This window comes from Manacus candei, unplaced genomic scaffold (assembly GCF_025592945.1).
Source record: "Manacus candei isolate 608988 ecotype Guabito, Panama unplaced genomic scaffold, ASM2559294v1 h1tg000010l, whole genome shotgun sequence".
In the NCBI taxonomy this organism is placed as follows: domain Eukaryota; kingdom Metazoa; phylum Chordata; class Aves; order Passeriformes; family Pipridae; genus Manacus; species Manacus candei.
Genome location: NW_026138058.1, coordinates 1,444,724 through 1,457,632, shown reverse-complemented (window position 1 = coordinate 1,457,632; position 12,909 = coordinate 1,444,724). Strand labels below are relative to the sequence as shown.

General features: G+C 38.2%; 1 protein-coding gene across 2 annotated transcripts in view; it reads right to left on the bottom strand.

The window, feature by feature from the left end:
* ERCC6L2 (ERCC excision repair 6 like 2) overlaps positions 1 to 12,909 on the bottom strand; it is a 43,533-nt gene that overhangs the window by 17,755 nt on the left and 12,869 nt on the right. For both annotated transcript variants that reach the window (XM_051777323.1, XM_051777324.1), the window contains exons 7-11: positions 11,461 to 11,601; positions 9,113 to 9,226; positions 7,487 to 7,606; positions 2,204 to 2,275; positions 913 to 1,058 (exon numbers count right to left, since the gene is read on the bottom strand). In XM_051777323.1, the coding sequence (XP_051633283.1) occupies positions 913 to 1,058; positions 2,204 to 2,275; positions 7,487 to 7,606; positions 9,113 to 9,226; positions 11,461 to 11,601 (593 nt within the window). The remainder of the gene's footprint in view (positions 1 to 912; positions 1,059 to 2,203; positions 2,276 to 7,486; positions 7,607 to 9,112; positions 9,227 to 11,460; positions 11,602 to 12,909) is intronic.

The window sequence follows — 12,909 nt, the reverse complement described above, 5'->3', positions numbered from 1 at the left end:
AAGGAATTGCACCTCCTGTTTTGCTTAGTACACACTGGTCATATTGACTGCAATTTCATTACAGGTTTGTTCCTTTCATTTGCTTTGTAAGATGAGTAACACCAAAACCAACAGAATCAAGACTCTTGTCTCCAGCACCATCAGCAGGCAGGGAAAGCTTTCAGTAAAGAACTGACTTGACTGTAGAGTCAAGAATGATTCAAGTTTCACCAAGTTTTCACTTCTGAGCAGGACAACAAAAGCTTCTATTTGTTCCCTTTCTGTCCTTGTCCAGTAAAAAACTTCACCCAAGATGAAGTATGGAAGTAACCAGAATAAAACAAACAAAGAGTCATTGTTTGTTAATCTATTTCAAAAGAATTCACTATCCACCATAAATTGACAAGCGAACTTTGACAGGTAGATACATTTTTAGAAGACAGTCAAGGATTTGCTGAAGTATTTTAAACAGACATGTTAATTAGTATGGTTAATAAATTACAGGGAGAGATAATTTTTCAGTTCAATATAGCATTTCCTATTCACTTGCTAGTTCTACCAGTATACAAGAAATTGAGTCTGCCTACAATAAAATGAGAAGTCTTGTGGAAAATGACAAAATAATAATAATGTTGTAGTAATAGTGTTTAAAACAGTTTCTTCCATCCTATAAGAACTGGAAATTTAAAACTAGGATTCAGATCTTTCAGATCTTAGAAATCCTCATAAAGCAGAGGAGAGGGAGGAAGTCTGTATATATTTTAAGAAGCTTCACACCACAGCACTAAGTCTGTACTCACTAACAGACAAGAGAACAATTCACTTGCTCAAAAAAGTAATCCCTCACAAGGCCATCAAGAAAAATGCAGAGTAACCCATTTGTTAAACACTAGAAAGACAGATTAAAACAACCCACAACTTAAATTTTCTTACATTGTAGATACAAGACAGATGTTAATTTCTTGAATGTTGTTGAACTCTCTTACAATTCTCATCCTATCTTCTGATTTTGTATTTCCATCAAGTCTTCGATAATCCAGCCCAGATGCCATGCAGTACTGTTCCAGCACATCCAGCAACTGAGCGGAAAAATGAAGGGGAAAAAAATTATTTACTTAATACTACCTTTTTAATTAAACATGATCACAGAGGCCATGATTATCAAATATATTTTCAATGGACCAAACACTGCAAATGAGACTAAATCTTCACCATTTTGGTAACAACATCCATGACTCTCTTTAGCCATGATTCTACAGCACTCAAGGTGATTAATACTCATCTGCTGCAGCCTCGCTCCACCCTCCAGCCCTGTTTCACCTCTGTCACTCAATTAGTTCAACCCAAGAAGCAGGCAGGGAACAGCTTCCTCTCATCTCAGCAAGTTGGAATTACTTGAAATACAGTAAAGGAGCACTGGAGCCAGAACAGAGTACAGAGTCAGGGTCCAGGGGCACGGAGAGAAAGAGACTGTAGTAACCAGGAGCCAGTCTGGTAGCAAACATGATAAAGCACAGTCTGAGACATACGAGTTCTTTACTGGTGCATCTAAACATTAAACTTGCTTTCCATCTTAAAGCCCAAAAACATTAAATATTTAAGACTTTGAACTATCATTCAAACTGCTATTTCTTAAACAATACTTTTTAGTGCTATCATTACAAATATTTAAATAAAGAAAATGATACAATAGAGTGTAGGGTTTCAGGAAACATATTACTCCCTAACAAGAAAATCAAGGAGTAAGTCCCTTAAAAGAGAAATGTACATATACCTCTTGCTCCAATTAAACACTGTTTTAAATTCAAATCAACTGGTGCTGCAGGTTTCAGGATTGAAGTTTCATTGCTGCTGATGGTCAAAAGTCAGCAGAATGGGGGAAATTTAACAACCTTCAATGCTAGTACAAACATTTTATGATATTGCAGTCATACTGTGCTGTGACACCACTCTAACTCAAGACACAGAAACAAAACTCAGCTTTCTACAGCCAAAGGAACACAACAATTTTTAAAAGCTCTAAGAAGACAGAAGGGTGTTATATTTGCTTTGCCATCACCATTTTTATCAAGAGATAACATAAGGTTTCAATACACTTCCGGAGTACAGCACACTGTCCTCAGAACTCCTTCCCAACCAAATATGGTTGACAGGTGTCACTTCAGTGCTTCACACTTCAGAACTCACTGCTGCAGTTAATTGAGGTAAATCATATGGAACTCACCTTTGTGGAAAAGGAGAAAAGAAGAACTTTATCCTTATTTTTTCGGAAGTGATTTAAAAGCTGCTGCAGGACCTGTAAATGACCCAGAGCACACAAATGAAGAGATTTTTATCCACAAGTCATCTCATGAACACTTACTGATGGTTTCAACCTCTAAATAGGGCACACTGTAATTATTAGCAAAGCCAAACAGAGGCATAACAAAAATCATTACCAACATAATAAAATGTGCCAAAGGTAATGGAGATGCTGGACCTTTTCATTTTTCAGTGATCTTTCTTGCCATGAAAAGGTCATCAGACCACTAAGAGGTAAATTCAGAGCCTATTCATGACAGCGCACAGATTGCAACAAAAAGTTCCTTATGTCACACGTGGATCAGACTGTGAGTTCTTGTATTTAAAAAATGCACACGTTTATCCTGAAAAGTCGAAGGTCTGTTTAAATTTTCTGTCCTACATCTGAGTTTAGAACTTCTTACAACTTGTCTTCTTAAAATAATCAGTGAGCTGTGTGCCCCTCCCCACTCCCACTCTCATCTGTTGCTCTGTTTACAGTAGGATCCAGCTTCCCAGACTCTGCACAGCCCTTGACACGCCAATAATCCGCCCACACACGACGTTCTGCTGGGGGGGGAAGCAAAAAATCCAGAGCCTTGTGTATAATAGTGATACTGTTATTTTCAAAAGAAGTATGTCCACATCTGGCAATGGCAGCTCCAGAGCACTGTGTAGAAGTCATACACAATAGGGAAAAGAGGAATTTTCTCTACCATGACTGCAGCTTTCTCCCACTAGGCAATAAATGTTTAAAAAATTATATTTATTTACAGATAAATACATAAACTTTTAATCAACACTGATTTCACTAAAACCCTAACAAATCTTTTGACAACCAAATAGCAATGAATGTTTATACTAACTTTGCAATTCTGGATAATATCTAGAACAAAACCCAGAAATTATTCGTCACTTAGTATATGTTATCCAGCTGTTAGAAGTGAAAACAAGGTAAAAATTAGAGATTTTTTTTTGGTCTGGTTTCATTGTACATGAACATATAAACTAGGACTTCTTTTACTTGAGAAAAAAAAATCCACAAAGGACAGCTTAACAAGAGCTATGCTACTTAAATTTGCATTTTATTTAGCCACATTGAGAAAAGAAAACAGAACAAAAACAGTAACATTCTTTTAAAGGAGAAGGCATTGGCTACTGTGTTTTTGTTATTATAAAAGTACAGGTCAAATCTTGACTTTCCTATACAAGAAGACAAAAACAAATCCACACAGTTTGCTTAAATAAAGTGGATCCATTTCATCCCCATTGGGAATTTAGGTATCCTGGAGTCAAGAACAACTCTTAACAGGGAAAAGTAATGAATGTTTTTGCACCAAAGAGAAATAAATTCTACACTTGTGCACCAGAGTATTATCCTGTATGGTGTTAGTCTAAACCAGAAATATTTGGTCATACTCAAGCAAAAGGAAGAATTCTTTATAAGAGTTCACATGGATTTAAACATGTCTCCCCATTGCTACACATTGTTAGTTGTCTGTGTGTGATGAAATGTTACCTCTGGTTTTTAAGAATATCTTTTTTGTATACAGCTGTTCAAGTTAGCCTACAGTATTTTAAAGGCTTCAAAGCCATGCCTGCCTGGGTGGGAATTATGTTTAATGGAGGAAGCTATCATTATTTGCAAAGTGCTCCAATAGACTTTTATTTTCCTACTGAAATAATGATAATATGCCAAGCAAAAATTATTAAATCAACTCAGCAGTTATTCCTGAGAGATTTGTATTAATTAAGAACAGTAGTCCATAACCCCAAAAATGATGTGTGTGCAAACATTATACGTGCAGTTTAAATAAAAAAAAAGTTATTTTAAGTGCCTAGGCATTTAATAGCCCTTTACACTTAAAATGCTAGTAGAGCCTCTCTGAGCCAGAATTTTAACAAAACCATAGAAATAATCAGACAAAGTAGTAATGAGAAATACTGCAGGCTTGTAAAGCTATGCTCACTCATCTTCTTTTCCAAGCAGTCCCTAATACTTCTGTGTGAACAACCTGCAAAGAAAAAGCTATGTTTCCTATGTGTTCTATCTCTGCTGGCTTCGAGAATAACAGATACTTTAAGCAGATAGATTAACCTGTTCAACTCTTCAAAACAGTTGCAGCAGCTTAGCTAATAAACTTCATTAAAAATCCAAACCTTTCCCTGAATAAATTTTAAAAAAATGTCAAAAACCTTGCAACTATGCTCATTTACAAAAGAGTAATCATCTGTACCAAAATTTCTGTGTAGTTTGTACTAAATTTTAATTTAAAAGCCTAAGTAATATCTATTCAGTCTACACTACTAGATGAAAGTTACAAAAGAATTTCAAGTAGTTTCTAGAATTTATTTATGAAACAGAAAATATAAAGTACTACAGTGTGACAAGGTTATTAAAAACATTTTACTATCATTTGTCTCAGTTATTTCCAAACAAACATGTTACAAATTGACAAAGTAGTTTTCAAGCTCTAGTGTCTATTGACTCTCCTGTGATTACCTTCTCATGGTAAGAGGACTTTCTAAATTAAATACTTCCTGAATGACTTTGCTTCCACAGCATAAAACCCGAAATCATCACCAACAGCCTCCTTTTTAAAATTTAGAATAGTAAACAAAACAGCAAGTCAGACATTTATGATCTAGTTTTTGGCATCATCATTATTCTGAAGTCAAAATTAATGGACTAAAACCCAGCTGATTTTTCAATATGGCTACAGAGCCCATTACATAAAACTCCTCCTTCCAGGCACAAAGATCACGGAGTCATAGAATGGTGTGGGTTGGGAAGGACCTTAAAGATCATCCAGTTTCAAACCACACCACCATGGATGGGCAGGGATGCCACCTATTAGACTCAGGGTCCCATCCAGCCTGGCCTTGCACACTTCCAGGGATGGGGCATCCACAACTTCTCTGGGAAACCTGTTCCAGCGCCGCACTACTCTGAGAATAACGAATTTCCTTCTACTATCTAACGTAAACCTACTCTCTCTTCCAGTTTGAAGCCATTACCCCCTTCCCTATTACTGCAGAAGATCTGCCTCCAGCTTTCTTTAGGTTCCCTTCAGGTACTCAAAGGTGGCAGTAAGGTCACCCTAACAGCCTTCTCTTCTCCAGGCTGAGCACCCTCAATTCTCTCAGCCTTTCCTTGTAGGAGTGTTGCTTCATCCCCCTAATTATCTTCATGGCCCTCCTCTGGATTCGCTCCAACAGGTCCATGTACTTTTTGTGCTGTGAAGCTGGACACAAGAATGGAGTAAAGGGGGAGAATCATCTCCCCTGACCTGCTGGACACATCTCTTTTGATGCAGCCCAGGACATGTTCAGCTTTCCATGCCAGCTCACATCCAGGCTCTCACCTCCCAGCACCCCCAGGTCCTGCTCGGCAGGGCTGCTCCGACCCAGGTGCCACAAACTTGCTGAGGGTGCACTCAATCCCCTCATGGAGATCCTTAGCCCACGACTGGGCTGAACACTGATTCCTGGGGGACCACCAGTGACCAGATACCAATTGGATGTAACTCCATTCACCACCAGTATCTGGGCCAGCCAGCCAGCCAGTCTTTAACCCAGCAAAGAATGTGCCTCTCCAAGCCACAGGCTGCCAGCTTTTCCAGGAGAAAGCCATGCAAGATTAAAAAAAAATAAAATATATATATATAAAAAATAATAACATGAGCAATACCATGGGAGAATAACCAGTAACAGAATTGCTTCATAAGAACTACTGAAGATCATGGACTTTGTTTTTAGACCTATGTATTAAATATTTGCATTGTTAAAAATTTAACAACTATGTTCATTTTCATGAGATAATAAGTGTATACAACAAAGTTAGCATGCAGGTATCTCACACATATGTAATAATAGTAAAGAAAGGTGTTGCTTGCATAATAACAAATCAATGAAGTGGTAATAGCCATTACTGTTACAACAATGTGGTCTTCCCAACTGCCACCAGTCCCAAACAAAAACTGTGAATAACCAGGCTTATAGAGAGCAAAAATCCTGCACAGCTTCTAATTTCTCAGTTACTCTCAGCCCAGGAACACTCCTAAAACTAGTATGGGTTTCTTTTTAGTAGGGTACCTCAGACTTCTTTTTAACTTGCATTAGACATCATTAAACATCTTTTGTTCCTCTCTGAAACCAGAGCAAGACAGTTTCTGAGGTAAGGTGTTTTACAGATTCATACTTGACACATTTATTTTAGTCAACTTTAGCAGGACTTCTATTATTTTCATTTAATGTCCATAATGTCCAAGAGTTCAAAAAGTCAGTAAGCATTCAGTACACCTTTACCAGATTCATACTACTTATGATTGTGTAGGTCCCTGTAATAGAGAGAGATCCAGCTACAACAACTCCAGCTACGACTGCTGCATTGAAGAGGAGAGACACTGCTGCCCTGAACACAGAAAGGATCCTTCCTTCTTCCCTTCTGGACTTTTATTGGAGGGAAAAGAGATTTAATCCAATGTAAATATTGCTTTACCATAGGAGAGATAGTTAGGATTATGTATATAATGTATTACAACATTTATTTGTGTAATAATTGTAATATAATTCCCTTCCCCCCATATTGAGTCTTGTGTCTGGAAAACCCCTCTCACACTGAGGTGAGTTGTGGGAGGGGGGCTTGGACTTGGAAATTGGATTTTTGGGGGTCTCAAACCACCACAGTCCCGCTCACATTCATCCTTAAGACATTATTTTCAGGCTGGAGAGTCTCAGCCTACTTGGCTGCTTCTGACCCACAGTTACTAATCACCTTTGTGGCCCTTCTCTGAACCTTCTTCTGAACATTTTCAAGGTCTAACACATGCTTTTTGAGAGGAGGGACTGGAAGTACACACAATACTGAAGGTATGCACTAATTATTAAGTCCATAATGATTTTGTTTTGCTCTCTTTTCTTTCCCAAGTATCCCCAACTGCCACTGGAATCCATGGTTTCATGAACCAACAATTCTGTTGACTGCAAGGGTAGTTTCCATGCCCACCATTAAACATGAAGCTAACATCTCCAAATATCTTATCCAGTCTTTGCCCAGATGTATCCTGATCCATGACAGCAGATACCTGCTGTGGTATGACCAACCACAAATAGAATGATTAAAACCCCCACAACTATTAGGTGCACATTTTCTTACATCCATACACTATAGCACAGACGTATTACTATTAATAATACTTATTTTTCTTCTAAGGAATGGGTTTACCTTCATTTTTCCACTGTATTTTGGATCCGAAATGGTTTCAAAGGCTGCATCTTTGCTTAACTGCACAAAATCTGGAAAACTGGAAAATACCTGGCTGCAAACTCGTTTGATATGTGCTTCCTGGAAGAAAAGCAGAAAGACTGAATAGATCTTAAAAATTAGAGCTATATTGGGATACCAGTAAGCCATACAAGGAGTTAAACAGGTTGAAATGTGATCTCCAAACTATCTCAAGAAGAGTTATGTGTGCTTTTATTCAGTTCACTACAAAACTACTGCATAAACTACCCCCTGTGTGCTTTGCTTTACTTCATTTAAAAACAAAAGAGATTGCTAATCTGAAACCATGGATTGTAGCTACTAGAGTAAAAGATGCTCAAAGTTTCTTCTCCTGGCCAAAAACTGCAATAGGACTGGCCAGAACTGTCAGTCTCAAAAAATTCTGTTGCCTTCAGTTTTGCATTACCCAACAGTTTTGTACCAGCATTTCTCTTGACCCACTGGCACAATAAGCCAACATGGGAATTACATATTGTTCCACTGATACAACAAAAAACTGCATGGGAAGTGCATTTAAACTGTAAGAGCCACATAAAGCTCCACTGCTAGAATTTAGGTCTGAACTTGAACATAACCTCACACGTATTTATGTCCACCTTTCCAGAGAGAAAGAAAAGATCACATATCTCACCTAAAATATGAAACTTGGACTTTAATACTAAAAGTAATACAAAAACATGGACTTTAATACTAAAAGTAAGAAATACTACAAAGTATCGGTTTCTTCAATGGATTTTGGCAGTTAATAATTATGAATGGTGCGATAGATTAAATCAAAAATACTTGTGTTATTTCAGAGGTTATTTAAACCCCAAATGTTATTACAATAAAAAACTACATATGGAATACAGAAAAGAAGCCCACTGAAAACACTTGGGTACATACCGTATATAAAGCCCTGGACAGTCAGAGTGACATTTCCTAAAAAGTAAAACTGCTTCAATGGAACAAATTTGCAAAATAAGTTGGGATACTTGATTTCTCTTCCTCAGTGGCTTCTGAGAGAAAGTGGTAACATTCCTAAATCCCAGTGTCCATTCCTGGATCTTAGGGATCACATCCAAGCATTTCTAAAAACTCTACTGGTTTGTGGGTCTTGTAGGTGACTTGCCACAGTAACAAGATAAACTGATAGTGATGTCTCATTGAGTATTTTCTTCTAAAGCATGTTTCTCATCATTTAAACAAAATCAGTTCTTAATATAAAGTACTAGAGAAAAAAAGTGCACCCTAATTGCCTATTATTTATTTATTTGCACAAAGTCATTCCTCTTATCAGCACTCATCATAAATGTAAAAGAAATGGCACTATTAGAAATCACTAAAAATTACTCTCCCTCCTAATCTCTCCGATGTTTCTATAACCCTTATTTTCAGATATGCATCAACTAAATGAATATGCTGTTTTGTATGATGCCTTTAAAAGGTTTGCATTCTGAACTGCTGAATGGAAAAGGAATTTTGCAAAATATCTTAACTGCAGTTAGTTAAGACTTCAGAAGGTCAGAAAAAATTTTCATTCGAGAGTTTTCATTCCATTTTTCACAAGATACTTCTGAGACTAACCTGTTGCTTGCTCGTGTTGTCTGCCTGCAGCAGTGCAGCATGATTGGCAACCTTCTGCAGGATCGTCAGGTAACTGAAGCGCAGAGACTTAATTGTTTCACCATGTGCATTTACCTACAAATAAAAAAGTTTACGTGAACAAATACTCCTGAAAATAAGTAATGATCTAAAATAAATACTATTCTTACCAGGTTTAACGCATTAACAGTTCTAAGTAGAACTATAATTGAACCCAAAGAGCTGTGTACTATATTTTTAATAAAAAAGAAGCAAGTTCGGGGTGTTCTTCCCATCAGCTTTGTGATCCTACTTATAGAAACACCTTCTCAAACAGAAAAAACCCTACAGCTACGTGCATAGTTTGCTAAACATTTCAGATAGTAATTTCTGTCGATATCACACTAAGATAGTCAAGAACTGCTCAGTAGACAAAAAGATGGTAACTTTACACCTGACTTAAATGTAAATCAAACCAGAGCTGTTTCAATGACTTCTTACTCTACAGCTCCTAACTTCACTTTTCTCTACAGCAAAAATATAAGTTTTTGAACATAATTCAAGCTTCAAACATTCATTTACAACACAGCAGCAGCTACTGCATCAGCTATTTTTCTGGCTACGACTGGCTGATTTCGATCAATATTTGTTCTCCTTTCCCTTCTCAAGTTACTAAATTTCATGGTTAACTTCGGAAGAAGACAGTCCATAACATCACTTAACTATCTGCAGGCCTGCCTACTGCCCTTTGTGAATCAAGTTCAACAGCATTTTGATTTTTCTACAAAACATACAAGAAAGAGAAGCCTGCAAAAGAAGATTGGTATCCACAGAATATTAAACAGACTGATAGGGGGATTGTGCATAAAGAAAGATTTGGAAGACTGAACAAGCTACATCCTTTGGAAAAAAACCCAAAACACTGACCAAGAATCAGAACAAGTCAGAAAGAAAACAGGGAGGAGCAAGTATGAGACATGTGTTTCTAAATGTTTAAAAGAGGTGCTTTATCTGAGCCTTCTGAGTGATGTGGGCAAAGCAGATACACAGCCAGACTAATGCAGTATTGAAGAAGTCCAGAGAAGATTGAAGAAATCTTCAAAGCTGTTACTAGTGGACAAAGTTGAGATTGCGCTCTCTGGTTGCTGTTACAGTTCTCCCTTCAATGAAGCAAAACCAAGTGCATTTTTAATGGCACAGAAAGACACAATCCAGCTGAAGTTAGAAAACAAGCAAAGCCCAGACAACCTGCTGTGTTCAGGATGTCTCCCATTTTCAGTTCTGCACAGACCACCTGAGGCACAGGGGAGCAGCATGTCTGACACATATTGAACATCCTAAGGAAGTACCCTTGTGTCAGAGACTGAAATGGTTAATGAATTATGCATTCTAGGAGACTTTTGCAGGCTTTTGACTTGCATGATACCTCTGATGAGCAATCAGGCCCCTCCCTCCCTCCAGTGCTGAAGGTGTGAAGCCCTGAAAAGGCAAGAAGCCGAGTAAGCTTTTGACTGTTGATACATCTGCTGAGCAATCAGGCCCCTCCCTCCCTCTGCTAATCTTGAAAGGCAGGAACCAGGCGAGATACAAAAAACTCAGCACAGACCCAGGAGACGTTGGAGGCTCAAGGCATGGCCCATGACACTAATCATGGCTATAACTCATAATTTCTTGGAGTGTGGGGGCTTCCCTCCTTCACCCCCGGCAGATCAAGGCCACCACTTCAACTGACAGACATGGAAGCATCGCTGGACCCCGTGGGCCGTGACTATATACATCTGTCCACTCTCAGCTTTTCTTTCCCTTACTCTCCCTTGCTCTTATCCTGCCTTTCTCTCCCCTATGCATTTTCTTTCCCCCCCCAAAGGTTATCTCTGTGTCACACTGTTGTATGACAGCACCCAAACTGCTAGCATGCCTGTTGATACAGAATTGTTAAAATAAACCTTGCCAGTATATGTTTTCAGACACCGATTATTCAGTGTCGTTTCACTCTAACCCACCCCAAGGGAATTATTGATAAAAACCTGGGTTACCCCCCTCCCTTTTTCTGGGGCGGGTCGTAACACCTTGCCAATACCAACTGTATCACAGGGGCACTTATTAATACAACAGATCCAGAATGTACTGCATAAATAACAGCCACCTGCTCAAGGCACACCAAGAAGCTTCGCAGTATCCCAAAGTGCCTAACTCCACCACGTTTGTGATGCCACCCATGTTTCCCAGTTGGGATTTCCCAAACAGATGGCCTACAACCAGGCAGACATTTCAATGAGCTCTTCATCAGCAGAGTCCCTCAAAAATTCCAGAAGGCTCTGCTCTAAAATCCAAACAGTGCAAATTCTTACTCTGTAACAACAGTTCTTCCTTTTCCGGCCACTGTTGCAGCTACAGGGCTCTCCTGCTCGTAACACCAAGGTTACATCATCTGTCTCCAGCACAGCCTGGTAGACAGCTTTCTGGAATTCAGTCAGGGAACAATACACCATCTGCCAAAGAGAAAACCCGAGAAACACTATTATGTGCAATGAAAAGCAAAAAAAGCATTGCATCAAAGAACAGAAATCACAGATCACTGAAAATAGAAATAAATACTACAGTTGCTCAAATAGTTACAGGAAATTATCATACCACCAAAAGAAAAATACGTGGATCTTGACAACAAAAGAGCATGGAATTGTAGCCAAAGTGTATGTATGCTTATCTTATTCCCTCCCAAAAGTCTACAAAGAGTATCAGTGTCAAGCTACAAGAACCTGCTGTTAAGTTTCTCAAAACCTTTCAGTACAGCTTTTGTGAAGGAAAAGGAAGGACGGAAAAGTGAAATACATGCATAACTTTAATTACAGATTCCCCTCTGCTTTGCAAGGTGCATAATTTGCCCTTTCTTTCCCTTTTTTAGGCACTAGCTATTGTGGGGCACTACCACAAGCAGGACAAATGGAATAAGCACTGACAAGGGAAGGATCTACACAGTGCTGTGGCCAAAACTCTGATCCCTCTTCTTAGAGACCATGGGTGGCATCTCCGTGACGTCTTTAGTCTTAAGCAGCAGGAGATAGAAATCCCAAGATCATTCCTTAACCTGTGCTACCCACACAGCAGCAGCACCATGCTGAGCTGTAATAATACAGCAGTAACTTAAACATATACTCACATTAACAAGATAATGAAAAGAATAAAACCTGCTAGATTCAGAAAAGCAACTGACTGATGTTTGTGTTAATCTTTCCTTCAGAAGACAGCTTAGATGACATTATTATAAACTATGGATGAAGACTAAATACCAAATTTTGAAAACAAAACCACCTGCAAATTTATATATTTCTCTACTTAGAAGGAAAGGTTTATCAGAACTCTTAGCTATATTAATAAAGTATTATCACTTCATATAATATTTACAATTGCACTAGATGAACAGGATTACATATTTATCATAGAATCAGCTTTATGTCTGAGGTTTTTCTCTTATTTAGGGATTGAAAATGAGGGAGCTAAAAGCTCACTATTCCACACACAAAGTGTCAAGCTGCAAATTCCGAAGTTCAACATAGAATTTCAGAGATTTACATACATTGCTTTGGGTTTGCACAGATAAGTACAAAAACACACTTAGAACAAATGTATAAATCACTAGTCAGAAGACTAGTTGAGCATTTTCAGCTTAACTAACTCCTTTTCAACATGCAATCATATAATTCCATGAACAAAGCACACTATGGCAAGTGCATCTCTTCCAAGGCTATGGATTCTTCTGAAGTTCATAAGACAAAAGGAAACCATAAACTACTACAGAC